The sequence below is a fragment of the Alligator sinensis genome, unplaced genomic scaffold (genome assembly GCF_000455745.1).
Source record: "Alligator sinensis unplaced genomic scaffold, ASM45574v1 scaffold643_1, whole genome shotgun sequence".
NCBI classification, from domain to species: Eukaryota; Metazoa; Chordata; order Crocodylia; family Alligatoridae; genus Alligator; species Alligator sinensis.
This window is the reverse complement of record NW_005842783.1, coordinates 337097-352832: the sequence shown is the minus strand read 5'-3', so window position 1 is coordinate 352832 and position 15736 is coordinate 337097. Positions and strand designations below refer to the sequence as shown.

General features: G+C 43.9%; 1 protein-coding gene across 1 annotated transcript in view; it reads right to left on the bottom strand.

Moving 5' to 3' along the window:
* Positions 1 to 391: 391 nt before the first annotated feature.
* The window catches only part of UBASH3A (ubiquitin associated and SH3 domain containing A), a 37869-nt gene continuing 22524 nt past the window's right edge, over positions 392 to 15736 (bottom strand). Inside the window, exons 9-14 of the mRNA XM_025191057.1 lie at positions 15311 to 15433; positions 13750 to 13842; positions 12214 to 12358; positions 7859 to 7965; positions 3580 to 3689; positions 392 to 1066 (exon numbers count right to left, since the gene is read on the bottom strand). Coding sequence (XP_025046842.1) covers positions 929 to 1066; positions 3580 to 3689; positions 7859 to 7965; positions 12214 to 12358; positions 13750 to 13842; positions 15311 to 15433 — 716 coding nt within the window. The 3' untranslated portion in view covers positions 392 to 928. The remainder of the gene's footprint in view (positions 1067 to 3579; positions 3690 to 7858; positions 7966 to 12213; positions 12359 to 13749; positions 13843 to 15310; positions 15434 to 15736) is intronic.

Sequence of the window (15736 nt, the reverse complement as noted above, 5' to 3'; positions counted from 1 at the left end):
CCCCTGCCCCAGGGGCAGGAAGTCAGCAGGAGTCATAGGATCCCAGCAAGATAAATATTCAAATGTCTCTTGAAGGCGTTCAAGGTAGGTGCTTGAACCACCTCCAGTGGTAATCTATTCCAAACCTTGGGGGCTTGGACAGTAAAGAAGTTCTTCCTTATGTCCAGCCTGAAACGGTCATGGGGGAGTTTGTGACCGTTCAACCTTGTCATCCCTTGGGGTGCTCTGGTGAACAGACGTTCCCCCAGATCCTGATGAGCACCCCTGATAAACTTATAGGTGGCCATCAGATCACCCCTGAGCCTGCATGTACACACACACACACATGCGCGCGCGCACGTTTTGCACAACAGTAAGGCAATACATTTAGTCTTCTTAATTTTAAGTCCTTTTTTAATAATACTAATATTGTTAGAGTCACATGGAGGAGAAGTTGCTGTAATAGAAAAGGTACCTAGGTACACATTACAGGATAACAATCTGTATGGCATACTGTTGTCCATTTGTCCTCTGGATAGAACTGAAACAGCCAAAAGGGAAACAACATTTCTAATCTTTCTTTATTGGTTGTATTTTGCTCTTAGAAGATATAACCAGTTGTTTTTACTAGTGCCTCAAACAACTGGCCTTATAGTCTGGTAGTTCTCTATTTATTAAATGTTACAAACGTTACCCTTCATAAAAAGTTTGAAAAGTTCACTCTTCAGCATTGGAGGAATTACTGCTGGCATTTATATCAGTCAGTAGGTTCTTCAGTTTAAGTCATGGTAATGAAAACAAAACTCAGGCATTAAACCCCAAAAGTGCTTCATGTGCTTTGAAAATGCAAAGAAAATAATTCTCAGAAGTTCTAAATGTTTAGGGCGGACAAATGACCTGCGCTTAGGAGATTCAGGTTTTGGAATTATGCAATCAGTGAATGTAGCTCCTATCCATCTAGGATGCCATTTCTCCAATTAAATGCTGCATTTGCTCCATGTGTTAATGTCTTAACTGGTGGGTTAATCAGCTCCCATCTGTTCTCCTCTTTAAGTTCTTCACAGAAACACATGCCCAGTGAAGGAACCTGGAAGAGCCAAGAAATGACAGCGGAAGTTATATTAAAGCTAACCTAAAAATATTGGCACCAGAGAAGTTACAACATTTAGCCTGAAGCATCTTGCAATCAAATATTTTGGCTATGGAATATGGCTGTGCATCTTAAGAGCAGTTTAAGGGTGAGATTATACATTAGAGTTAGCAAGTTAACTAGTGCTAACTAGTGCTTAACTGTGTTAAGGTTAACTAATGCTAGTGATCAGTCACATATTTGGGGTTAATACCCTCTCTTATGTGCACTGTTCAGACCTGTGGCTAGTGCGCTGGTGAGTAGGGGCATGGCTAGGGCCTGCAAGTCTGCTCTATGCCCACCCTGCTTGCTGGCTCTTTAGCTACAGTATAGGCTGGGGAGGAGGCAAGGGAAAGGGTCCCTCTGTGCCACTTGGTTCACTACCTCTGCCTCGCACCGGCCCCAGGATCCTTCTTCTATCTGTGATTGCCCCTTCACTTCCCAACTGGTCCCTCCATCCCCTGATCACTGCCCTGCCACCCCAATCAGCCAGAAAGCAGTGGCACTTGGCACCAGCTGGGGGAAGGGTGCCCCCTTTCTGCTTATTCCCAGGTTCCCTGCATCCTGTGCCTCCCCTGCACACCTGGATCTAGCCACCACTAGACCCTGCAGCTGCTTGGCAGCTCCTTGCTCCCTGCTGCCTCCTGCTATAGGGCCTGGCAGAGGCTAGATCTGGGCACGCAGGGGCAGCATGGTCTGCAGGAACTCCAGGATCAGGCAGACAGGCAGGGGACATACCCCCCTCCCCCATTGGCATATCTGCCACTCTCAGGCTGACTGAGGTAGTAAGGCAGTGATCCAGGGACGGAAGGGCTGATGCGGGGTGAGGGAGAGGTAGTGATTGAGATGGTAGAGGAGGGTTGGAGGGAGAATGACTTGGGGGACAGGGGCAACAGCCCAGCAGCTCCCCATCCACTCCCCACTTTCTGCTACCAATTCTGCCCCCAAACCTCTTCCCCATGCCTCCCTTTCCACTCACTCCATCCTCACCCACCTGTTGCCCAGCTCTTCTCAGCTGTCAGTCCAGTGCCATAGAGTCCTGGATGATAGCTAGTCCACCTAGAAGCAGTGCCGCAGAGGATAATTGGTGGCTTTATCTCAGGTGAACACCCAGAAGCTAAGTCAAGCTAGGTAGCACAGCTCAGAGATCATCCTTGCATGAAGTGGCATAGCTTCAAGATGCCTAAACGGCTCTTAGTGCTTGTTAAACAGCCTTAATGTGTGATCATTCAAGCTTTTAGCTCTTAACATGACATAATTATAATGTGTAATTTACCCTAAGGACACACATTACGATATTCTGCGGTTTGCTTTGACAGTATGAAGAACTCCTAGTTGCAGTACTCTAGTGGAGTTTGTCTCCAACCCCACAAGCTCAGTCAAGGCCTTGCTGATGGAGCTATTTTTTTTCCATTTTATGTCAGTAATAAAGACCCTGTAGGTCAAATTCTCTCCTCACTAATACCAGTGTAACAAGTGCAACCACACAGATATAATGGAAGGGAGATTTGCCTTGTTGAATTTATGTTGCTAGTCATATCACACAAACCAGAAAGATCAAGTTTAGTCAATGGATCCTAAGACCAGCTTACAATACAAAAACAATTTAATATATAAACAGAGCAAAACTGACTCACACAGACACAATATACTTAAAACCCTTTACACCACCTTAAAAATGGGACTTTAAAAAGTACAGCTACATTGTAGTTTTACACAATGACACTGAATGCAAAAAAGTACAGCTACATTGTAGTTTTACACAAAAACACTGAATGCCCCCTGTATCCATATTTTAGTTCCAGAGAAACTAAGACATGGAGCCGGATATTTCAAAGGCTTATCTGGCAGTGAGGTGTGCAACCTGTTGACTTTCAATAGGAGCTAAGTATGACGTGTGCCTCAGAAAACATCCCTTGGCTCATGATCAGGCAAAATTTTCTGCTGGAACTGACATTTCCTGACCACCATTTCTGAGCTACAATTATCATAGGAATTATAGGAAAGTAGGGCTGGAAAGACCTCACTAGGTTATCTAGCTCAGTCCCCTGCTCAAAGCAGGATCACTCCTGATTAAACCACCCCAGGCAAATGTCTGTCTAATCTGCTTTTGAAAGCTTCCAAGCATAGAGAATCCACAACTTCTCCAGGTAACCTGTTCCAATGCCTAACCACTTTCTTTGATTTGCAAGTGCCACTCCGGTTAATACAACCCAAGATACTGTTGTTTTGTTTTGTTTTTACAGTATTTTTTGCAACAAGAGCACACTAATGTGAAGCTCCCTATTTAATTAGGGAACCATGTGTACCCTGGTTGAGTAGAGTACCATGAGCACCTCTGGTTAGTATGCACTTAAAGTAAATATTTACCACTGCTTGAGTAAGTTCCTTACTAAAACTATTGAGAGATACAGAGAAAATGGTATTTTGTGAAAAACAAAAACAACCTTGTCTCCACACACATTTCTTACCTTTCTAACCAACTGGACAAATTCACTGCTGTCTCTGGGTGGGAGCCCAACTACTGGTCGGGTGAAGGAATCCAGGGATGAGCCATGGCCCACAATCAGGATGGTGCCAGCTATATCAAAATAATTAAGGCAAAGTAGTAAGAAAGCTATAACTCCAGTTCACTGTTTGTTGGTTCTACCTATGGGCAGGAGTCTTGGTTTCTGCTGTTCATCTTTACCAGAACTCATTGATGGACTGGGAAATATATATTTAATCTCTTAGGAAATGTTTAGTGTATCACAGGCACTTCAACTAGCGAGAGGAGAAATTGCTGGGAGGGAAAATGAAGTGTTTTGAAAAATATGCTAGTTTACATCAAATCACATCCTGGCGCAGTATGACCCTGCATATGACTGCCTTCTATCTGACTTCAAACTAACATGGCTAAGTACTTCTCCCTGTATATAATGTCATTTAGCAATAAAATGTTTTATCTTGCATTTACATGTTATACTTAGACCATACTAAATGTGTGGAAACTTAAGCAGTGTTAAAGTTAGAACATGCTAGGTCTACAGAAGACACTTTTATTGCACGTTAGACTAATCTAATGCACAGTAAAGCATCACTGTCTACATGTGCATGTCAATTACTGTGCATTAAATTAGTCTAATGTGCCATTTGCTAGTACCAATACATACAGGTACTAAAAAAACAGCACATTGACTAATGCACCAAAGTGCACATATAGACCCTGACTAGGAGCAATTTGCAATTTGCTCCTGGTCACCCTAGGCATCAAGGGGCCACAACTGCTGCCTGGCTAAGCCCTGATCTCCACAGGGCAGGGGGAGCTGTCCCAGCTCCAGGGCAGCTCCCTCACAGCTGCGCAGAGATCAGGGCTGGCCTCAATCTCCATGCAGCTGGGAGGGAGGTGCCCTGGAACCAGGACAGCTCTCTCTGCCTCCCCAGAGCCCAGGTCTGACCCCTTGCCCCCTGCCAGCCCTGGGGCTGACACCTGGGGGAGCCTGGAGCTCTCTCTGCTGCCACTGGTGGTCAGAGCAGGGAAGGAACAGCCCTGGACTGAACTGTTCCCATTGGGCACGTCTGTACATGTAAGCACGTGCACTTGCAACAGCTCAAATAGAAGCAGTGCAAATTTGAGCCGGGGCTTTTTGCCTTGGTGTACATGCCCAGACATACATTTTGGTGTGGGGCAAATTGTGCCACTTGGGTCAAAATAACCCTGCCTGGCTCCTCCCAGATCTGCAGCCAAGGGGAGGTAGAGCCTGGGGCCTACACTTGTGCAGTCCCCAGCAGTATAAAAATTTGCCCTGTCCTGGCCCCATCAGTACAAAAAGTTGCCCTTTCAAGTAGCTCAGGGCCACTTGCTCTCAGGAGCTTCTGGGGCCCAGCCAATTGGGATCTGTGGACACTACCCCTTGTGCCAGCTGGAGTGCTGAAACAGCCCTGAGAGTTCCCTGCACCCTGTACCCACTGCAGCAATCTGGCAGTGGGAGCTGCTGCCTGGCTGTGACCTGCTGCACACCTGCAAGACCTAGATGGGGACTGCACAGCCAGTAGAGGCATTTGCCCCTCTAGGCCAGCTGCCAGTGGGATGTGACTACACGGTTGGACTTTGTGTAGCATTACTGCCATGTGTGCTTCTGTCCAGCCATCTGACCAGCTATCACCTAGAAGATATTCCCAGTGTGCTGGCCTGCTTTGAACTGTCAAAGCATGTTCTCCACCCCAGTTGGCCAGAAGATCAGCCACCTCCAACTGGGTCCAAGGTGCCAGCTCTGACCATGCTCCTCTGCCTGGGTCCTGCCACTTGCCTCCCGAGCAGGAATTCTGCTGTTCCCTATTTGAAAACTGAAAAATCCCTGATAAAAAAAAATCCCCAAATCATTCTATAAACTACCCTGAAACCAATGTTCCTCCACAATTAAAGCAAAAGACCACTATATATAGAGAGAGTGAGAGAGAGAGAGAGAGAGAGACAGCAATCAGTTGGGCAACGTTTTATTGATATTGTTAAAGCAATTTGGAAGCCTACCAGTGTCTCTATCATCATAATAAAATGAATTCTAAATACCCATATGTTTTGGTGTTTGCCTTTGGTTTTCTTACCGTAGAGCAGTTAGAGCTCCCCCTGACCCCTTCACTAACCAGGATGTGGGGACAGCTGCCACAGATCCTGCCAGCAGGTCTTATCTTGTCTGGTAGCTGAGCACACAGGGTGTGCTGGGGGGATGTGGGTGGCTGAGAAGGGATATGGGGGGCTGTGGGGTGTGTGGGTTAAGTGTGGGTGGATCATGGGGGGGACTGTGGCAGGAGGCTGCTCGGGAGGGGTGAGTCCCCTGCCCCCTTAAGGACACAGCCTCCATGCACAGCTTATGGACTGCCCCCACAGGGGCCACAGTCCCCCCAACAGGGGCCACATGGCCCCTTCAGGGACTACCACCCCCCCGCAGGGCCCACATGCCCTACTCCCACTTGCTCCCCCAGCTCCTCCAATGGCTGCCCCGCCCAGCCCCAGCCTCCTATCACTTAGAAAGTAAAAAAAAAGCCCCACACCCACTGGCAGTACCAGCTGCTGTCGGGGCACTGGGGCATCATGGCAGAACCCCTTGTGCACCATGGGGTAGAAGGGGGCAGCAGGGCCTGGCCCTGGCTGCCTGGCACCCGTGCTGCCACTGCCCCATCACGTGGGTGCGGCTGGGGTCAGCAGGGTGCCATGCAGCTCCACACACTGGGAGGTGGGGGATGGGGCCAGGTGGGGCAGTGATTCAGGGGGCTCAGGGAGCAGGTGGGGTTCCCTCAATGGTCCCCTTCCCCCTCCTCCAGCCCTTCCCCCCCACTTACCGGCACAGAGTCTGGGTCCAGCTCCCTGAGGCTGGTATGCTGCCTGCCCTCCATGGGCAGGAAGCCTGCTTCAGCACTGGGGTGAGGGCCAGCCATAGAGACGCTCTGGCTAGCTACTAGAGTGTCTCTGTGAAGGACTGAGCCTCTGGTTGCCTCAGGGGACAGTCCGGGACCATGCCCTGCCCCACTTTTTTCCCCTGCCTTTTTTTTTGAGCCCTGTGCTGCAAATTTGCAGCATGGGAAACATTTTTTGATTCCCGCACATGCCTCTTGCAGCGTCTCAAAGCACTCATGTGGTCGTGCCCATCAAGAGCAAATTTGCTCCTGATGGGTGCATGTTCAGATGTGTGCCTAGGCACAGTTTAATGCACCTGACTTTTCTGTGCTGAAAATTCAGGTACATTAATTGCACATTTAGATGTGCCCAGTGTGAACAGTTGCACATTAAGGGTTAATCCTATTTCTTACATGTACAGATCTGACTTAACGCTAACAGGCTGGCAAGCAGGGGCATAGCTAGGAGCCAGGGCACCTTGGCTCTATCCTTGCTCTGGGTGGGGGTGAGGGGCCTGGGAAAGGTATATCCTGGTATTTTAGAAGACTGCAAATCACTCTTTTTATCTCCCCGGGGCAGACTGAAGTTGCCCTAACATGAGGTAGGTAGCACAGCCTAGAGCTAACCCTCATCTGAAGTAGTGGAAATTTAAGATGCTCAAAAGGCACTTAGCATGAGTTAATGAGCTTTAATCTGCAGATCTCACATTTTAAGTGTTCTTAGTATGGTCCTATTCTACTGCACATTAAAGCAGTACATCAAAAACTGTGCTAGTACGTGAATGTGCAGTAGAATAGGTTACTGTGCACTGTTACCTAAAAAGTGTGCACTTGTGCTACTATGTATTAGCACAGTCTAATGCGCATTTATTTAGTACCTCAGGGCATTTATACATGTGCTCTGGGGGGGGTGGGGATGGACACTTCAATTAGAGCGGCTTTGAGAGCCGCTCTACTTAAAGCGCCCAGAGCATCTCATGTATCAGCGTTTCCTGCGCTTCAAAATGGCAGCGGGGGCACTTTATCTAAGGCTTGTCAAACGAGCTTCAGATAAAGTACCCCCACCTGCTGGAGCAGACTCTTTTAATTGGGGCTGCTGGAGCTCAGCAGCCTCCTGTGTCTCATGTATCAGCATCCCTCCACTTCAAAATGGTGGCGGGGGTGCTGTGATTTTAATGTGCATTAGTAAAAGTGCATGAATGCATGTGTACATGTGCTCTGTATGCAGTAATTTAGTATAATACAGGTTGATGTCTAATGATCCACTGCAAGGGGAGGGCAATGCCAATAATCCACAAAGCATGCGTTTCCTCTGACAAGCCTGTTTATTGCTAACAGTGATAGTGAAAACTGTAAGCACACATGTGAAATATTTACCTTCGCTTGTGTAGGCATCGACAATCTGTCTTATAACTGCTGAGCATCTGTTTACATACTCTTCATAACTTTCTGATGGCACCAGAGAAGCAACTGGGACATTACATCTGACGATAAAATCATGAGTCACTCATTTGGCGAATATTTCTTTTGTTTTCTTGAGCACTCAGCATTGTCAGACAAACAATCTGTTTTCTTATACACTATCTCTGACAGACAGAAGGTGCTCATTGCAGAGATACATGCAAAGGGTATCACAACATATGCTTTAGGCCATTTTCTGGTGTGTCAGCTTATACTGAACTAGCTTCTTTTTTACAAGCCATGTTGCTGAGTCAGAGGTGCTCAGGGAGTCAAACAGTACCTAATACAAATAAAGGCATCAAAAGCTGGCTCTTAGCAACACTTCTCTTACATAACACCATTGACAGGAAATGTAATTTATCCCCAAGAAATGCCTGGGGAGTGGTTGGAAAGAACCACTGCAGAAGCATGGGGTGCAGGTCTACAGACCACAGCAAATTCTGAAGTATTTACTCGTTTCTTACTCCCATCAACACTAGTGAAAGGATACATTTCAGGATTTGGCCCACTGGCTTTAGTCTCCCTCTTAAAGTCAATTGGTTATCTACTTTAATCAAACAATTATACATAAAACTTATTTTTAACGTGAAAAAGTCTGTATAAAAATCAGTGAGAAAAAAATCCCAGTGTCAGCCTTCCAGTTTCTTTTACTTTCTAGTGTTCTACGCTCTAAGAGGTATTGTTAAAAGATTAAGGACCAGATTTTAAGCTGCTGGAAAACAGCACAACTCCACTGAAAAGCCGAGTGCCTGCTGCTAAAGATTTTGGGTCCTGCCTTCACGGCAGGAGCAACTGCATAACATCTCAGTGTCAAGCTGAGGTGGGAGCAGAGCTCATGTGTTTTGACTCCCTTCCCTGTGCTCCACTCATTGCACCAAACTGCTTCTCAGTGCAATCAGAGGTCTCTTTGGCTTGGACTAGATATCTCTACTAAGGCGAAGCTATTACAGACCTGAACCTGATAGAAGATGATTATTTTTTCTACCTGCATGGATCAAAATGTAAGTGGGTAGTGAATTTGTTACATGTTAATTTTGCCACGAGGCTGACTTTGCCAAAATCTCAACAGCAAAAGGTTTTTCTAGTAAGGTAACAGACCACGTTGACTTTTCTATATAATTATCTGACACCTTTAGGAGTCACCTAGACTGATGTGAAAACTGGATGACACCTGGAGAGCCAACACACAAGTGAGAAACTTGAGGGAGACAACATCTCTATATCTACAGCAATAAGCTGAGTTTCTGAGTAGGAGTCAGTGGAGTCAGGTACTCAAAGCATAATTTGGACCCTGATTGGCTCACCTCCACACTTACAAAAGAAACAGGTACACTGGCCCTTCCCAACAGAAAGGCCATCCCTCTGAAGGCAGGAGGAGCTGCTGAGGTTTGGGAGGGATGGCTTTGGGTGGAGTTGTTTGGAACCCGCATTGGGAGCCAGTGGATTTTGATGCCTACATGACAGGAATCAACCTTTTGTAACACCAACATGTCAGGTTATGGGCTAGGAAAGTCCGTCTCTTTTCAGTGCTCACCTGGGGAAAGGGAGACTAGAAAAGGAGGGTGATGGTACTCTGGAGAAGAAAATAACATTGTTGCTATACATGTGTACCATAAAGGTTTATAACTTGTGCACATAGTGAAGTTGCTGGATGGGCCTGACTGAGCTTGTGGCATATTCAATTGGCAATGCTGTGGCTCTACAGAACTTTCCTCTCAGAAATGTTTTACTGATTGCCATTTACGCCTTGCCTCTGTTACATCAGTTGGGCGATGGCTATGTGTGTGTGTTTTGAAATTAGACAGATGCTGTGGAAAGTGAGAAACTAGCACCTTTGCTGTGACATACATTTGAATACCTGTTGATCCAGGAAAATGAAAGGATTCCTCCATCAACTCATTTAAAGCAAAGGACTTTACTTAGCTGTGAGTAATATAATAAAGGAACAACCTTTTCTTTTTCTTATATACATGTGGGAAATTCCAGAATGATTTACCTTTAGCAGATGAGTAATTTCTTAAGTCTGGTCATGTACTGCAAATGCTGTGAGCAAGAAAAGGGACTAGAACAGGTCCAATGGTTGTTATCATTTCCTGTTCCACTGTGGTTTGCAAATGTTTAGAAAGTGCACCAAACTGCAGAATTGCATGTGAAGCGACTTTGCTAAGGGGTGTGGTTATTTTTGAGAAAACCAAAACAAAACCTACTATTCAGTTCAATATAAAAATCTATTATAATGGCACATTTAACATCCTGAGAGTCTAGTAAATTAGAGCAGCAGCTGTCTGGCCTTTTGTTCATTCATCTCTTCCTAACACTCTGATTTTCATTACTGTGTTCCAGGATGTTTGGGAAATGTATTCCTGTTTTCCTTGTACTTGCTGCCATTGCCTGGGGCAGGGAGAAACTCAGGCCATGTACAGACATTCTAGGGATGCAATCTACAATCACACCGCTTACTTTTAAGTGGTGTGATTGTAGGTTGTATGCCAGCTTTACAAATATTTGCCAGTACTGGGAGCCTGATCTAGGCAAGTCAGGTTGGAGGAAGGGGATGGCAGGACCAGGGGGCCTAGTGGGTCCACGGGAGCACTGGTGGGGTCTGCAGGAGACTAGCAGCACCATGGGTGGGGGTGGTGGGATCAGGGGGGTGGGGATTGGTTGGGGTTTTGTGGGATTGGAGAGGCTAGTGGGTCCACCGGAGGGATGGGGGGAGGGAGGGGTTAGCAGAGTTGGGGGGACGGGCAGGTCTGCAGCGGGTGTTGGTAGGCCTGAGGAAGGGGTTGTCTGTCTGGAAGTGAAGGGACTGGGGGGCTAAAGTTAGCCTTATCAGGATGGGAGGGGAAGGAAGGAAAAATACAGCCCTGAGGCTGGGGTGAGCAACTGGGCTTTCCCAGCCCTGGGGTTGCTCTGTGAAAGTGTGCACACATTCCCAGGACCTGATGTACAATCACACAGCTTACTTTATGGTGCATGATAATAGATCTAGCCCCATGTGTACATATTTGCCAATGCCAGGAATCATTTGGGAACCCAATCTAAGTAAGTTGGAGTGAGTGGGGGAGGTTAGTAGGTCCAGGGGAGGGGGTTAGCGGGTCTGTGTCAAACACATAGTCATGTTAGATTAGGCACAGATTAGACTGATCTCTGTAGTTTACCTCCTTGGTAAATTTAAAATAGATTGGGCCAGCCATTTGGCCTGATCTAACCTTTCCTAACATCTGTAGTGCTCAGCACTTATATCGACCTAAATCCTGGTTAGATCAATCTAAGTGTAAGATCCACACATGAGCGAGCTAAGTTAGATCAGGAGGCCATTTTTAGCTTGGTTCAACCTCCTGAATTTGTGTACAGTCCAAAACTTAGGTTGATTTAGCTAGATCAATCTAAGTGTAACATCTGTACATAGTCTCAGAGGCAGAGATTGGTGACTTTACCTCATCTTTGAGAAGTGTTACCTGTAAATCTGGGCAAACCTTGTTAGCTACCAGAGTAACTGAAATCAAAATCTTGCTATCATTTAGTCCTTGCTCTGAGTTATCCATTGGGACATATTACAAAATACTCATTACTAGGGATCCTGGTTTTTTCTGATTTAAAAAATCCCCAATTTTCAGTTAAAAAAAAAAGAATGAAAAATGAAACATCGCTCTCTCTCTCTCTCTCTCTCTCTCTCTCTCTCTGTGTGTGTGTGTGTGTGTGTATAAAATCTATATATTAGTGGTGTTTCATTTAAATCACGGAAAAATGTGGATTTGGGGGTTTTTTTTTAAATAAAAAATTGGGGATTTTTTAAAAATCAGAGAAAACCAGGATCCCTGCTATTACTCTTTTCTGACCTCTTTACTTGGACTGTGCGCTAAAGAAAGGAATTCTCAGTGATTTTTTTTTTCCTGACCCATTTTTTTAAAGTGGTCTCACATTTATTTCAAGAGAAAAATAAAATATTGATGACCATAGTTAATGTCTAAAATATGTATATGCTGACATACAACAAACCATGGGCTGGATGTTGCAGAACTGAAGTCAGTGTTGTCAAGTGAATCCCGGCCTTCACAAAAATGTTTTGCCTGTTAGCGTGTTACGTTGCCAAATACGACTGACCCATATGAAAGAACTTGTTGTGCAACTTATTTTGGAATCAAGCCTTAAATCAGACCCTACTTACTCTATTGAAATCAGTAAACCAAATCTTGAATCATTCATTTTTGGCAGTTATGATACCGAAGAATTGTCAAGAAAAAAAAGAAAAAAAAATGTGCCGAATTTACCTGTAACTGGTGTCTATATTGTACGTAGCCTCTGTCAGTTCTATTGGTGTCATAAAGGTAGGAATTATTTTGCTTGCCTCCCATTTGGTCCATTCAAAGAGTCCAGGTTCCAACCTGATCTTAATTCTTTTTTCCAGTTTCAGTCCTGTCACAAACAGTATACATATTTATAAAAAAGAGAAAGGTACACTGGAAACTGTTATTTTTATTCTGTAGAGGCAATTTTATTCATTGTTAACAATTTTATAATAAAATGTAAATTAAAGCAAAAAAACATAAAGCATACTTCCCACCCATTACAGGTAGCTGTAGTTTTCTACATCCATAACAATAATCCTTCCTAATAAATAGGTAAAGTTCTGAAGCTAGCCACAAATAACCAAGGATCGTTATATTCTTGCCACAGTAATAGCAAGCAAGCATCACATTTTAAGTTGTTATTTGTAGACTGATGTCACCTGTACTATGCAAAACAGAAAACAAAATGGAGACAAAGACCTATCCTCGGGGATGATACACTCCAAGTAAATGTCAAGAATAGTGTTTTGTGTTATTTTTTTATATACTGGTTTGCCAAGTATTCCTTGGTAAAGCAGTAAATCATGACTTATGAGCACAAAGCCAGACCCAGAATTGGTATTTAGTCACTTAATTTCAGTGTAGAGGTTAGAAGCTTAATACCCATGTGGAACTGCCCATAGTGTTAGAGGATATACTCTCTCTTTAAGACAGACAGTTTTAGCTTTGCTTTTCTTCTCTCTGAAGTCATCTTAACTCTTGTAAACACCTAGAAGAAACAGAGTTTCTCCTCTTTATTCTGGAATAAAACTATCTATGGTTTTGTGGTTTTCAAATAAATATTTGGGTGATCTAGCATATTGAAGTCCTCAAGAAGAAAAAATCTGTCTTTTAATAGTACCACAAACCTCTTTGTTTGAAAATACAAACAACTGGAAGAGACATTGCTCTTCACATATCCTCTTAATGTCCCTTCACTGTACTGGAAATATTTTACTGTTGTCCCAAAATCATTTGAGAGTTAAGTACAAGAATTCCAGCATAAGCTAGGAATCATACATTCTATTTCACCTGACATGTATTTATATTAAAATAATTTTCTTCCATTTTATTTTCATTGTACAGGGATTCAAGTGAATAGGGTTACATTGTCATAGAGGAAAGAAGATGCATTAGTCGCTCACACTGTCACGTACCCCTTGCTCTAGACAGAAGGCTCTGTTGTCACTGATAAATTAAATGGTAGATATTAAAAAGCAGTGCAGTTCTGTAACTGATTTACTTTCACTGATTAAAAGTAGTAGCTTTCTTTCACTGAAGGCTAAGCTACAGTCATTTAGCTTCCATATTCCATATAAAAACTTGCACACAGATAGCCACCACATAACAGCTGATGTGCTGCAAACTCCCACCCCCTTTTATCTCACAGTAGTTAGTTCATCTGCCAGCACCTGTAGTGGAATACTGATCTGGGCATTCTAGTTGCAGCAAGAACAATGAATTATTTTGCTAACCCACCTTGTAGTATATGGTGAGCTGTCTGTATACAGCGGAGTGCTGGTGAAGAGTATATGGAGCTAACTGCAACTTCTTTCTCCAACAAAGCTTCTCCTAGAAGGGAAGGCACATCATATGTACTCCTTTACAATTAGAGATAAGAAACTGCTGCAAAATACTTATTTGATCTTTGTTGATTGTGAAATGGACTCCTACCCCTTTCTTTATTCATTTTCCCCAAATATTCTAGTGAACTACGTTAGTGGCCAGAATGCTTGTGCAAAGACCACATTTTAAACCAATGTAAGAAAAACAGTCATGGAAAGTAAATTTTGAATTTGTAAATGAGATTTCAATATTTGGGTGATATGTGGCTTAGACATACATACACCAGACAGTGTGAAGGAAGTGTTTATAGTATAAACCTGTTATTAAAATATATGCTTATCAAATCAGGTAATAGAAAGATCTTGTACATCATTGGCTTGTACTAACCAATGTCAGATACTCACAATGAGTTACTGTACTACAATCTACAAACTAGAAAAGTTTGTCCAAGGCTGCCCTCTCTCTAGCCAGTTAACACATATGCTATGATATGGTGTTCCTTTACAGATTAGAAACAAATGGACTGCTATGTCTTGACTATTCCCTGCAAAGGCATAACTGAACAGTTCTGCACTCTGGGCAGGATCAGTGCAGGGGGCAGTGGCAGTGGCCGGATCACCACTGCTGGTTGCAGCACCAACTGGCAGCACCAATACCTGCTGCCGTGGGTGTATCTGGAATTTTGAAAATGGGGGTGCAGATGGTAAGGTGCATCATCATATATAAAACAACACATATTTTTCTCCAGTAAAAAATAAAGTAGAAGCTTTACTAATATGCCAGGGGCCTAGGACTACATTATTCAGTTTAAGATTGAAACAAAAACAAATATAACTTCACTGGAATGTATTAAAAACAATCTGAAGGCTGTGAAATAGGAGCTTCATTACTCGGAGCAGCCAACAAACAGCGGAACTGAAGACCAAAGGATAGCTTAATTGGTGAAATATCAAGGCCATTAAAAAGAAGAAGAGAAGGTTATTAATACCTGGGGAATGAAGAGTTTAGAAGGATCAGGTAGATTATAATGAGCTGCTCCTTCAGCATTGTCTGACTAGAAAGGCTGCTGCCCCTGCCAGGTGGTTGGTTTTAAAAGGGTAGACCAGAAATCAAAAAGGGGAGCAAGCACACCAGTGCACCCTTCCTGGATCTACCCACCCCTGGCTGCTACCCCCGACTCAGCACCTGGGGCTGGTGCTCTGCTCACTGCCCCTTAGTTACACTACTGATTCCCTGCCATGAAGTGACAGACAGACTCTTGCAGTACATGAACAATTGGTACTGATCTCCATAGTACAGCACCATCATGAAATGGTGAGATCTTCCAATTGCTGTCTAATAAAGGAGTTCTACCAGTTGAGTGGGTATACTGAATTACTATCCCAAAGACTACCAAGCAAGAATAAACTTTCACTAGTCACAATAGCTTCCTTCCGATCCCCTTAAAATTATATTAGAATAATGCTTAACTTGCCTACAAGTCTAGATTGGAAAATCCCACAATATGATAAAGGAGGATCATATTCATAATTTTTGATGCCGTCCTTTCTTTTTGGTAAACTGGTAGGAAAGTTCAGATCCACTCTTTGGTATTTTCCTGAAAGAAAACAGAATATTGAATCCATAAATATAAATGCAGTAGTACCTGAGTATACATATATGAATTTTCATTCTGTAGGTACAGTTTTTTTCTTCTGTATTTTAGTTAGGATTAGATTTTTGGAACTAGCTAAATGTCCCACTGATGACAAAAATAGCAATTCCTAAGGAGAATGCATATTAAATTCATCAGAATGAATCTGGAGCAATGTTCATAGAGTCCTACTAAGTCCTAGGGGAGACCTCTTATAACTAACAATACATCTCCTGTGACTCCCAAAGTAGCAGAGCAACAGAGAAA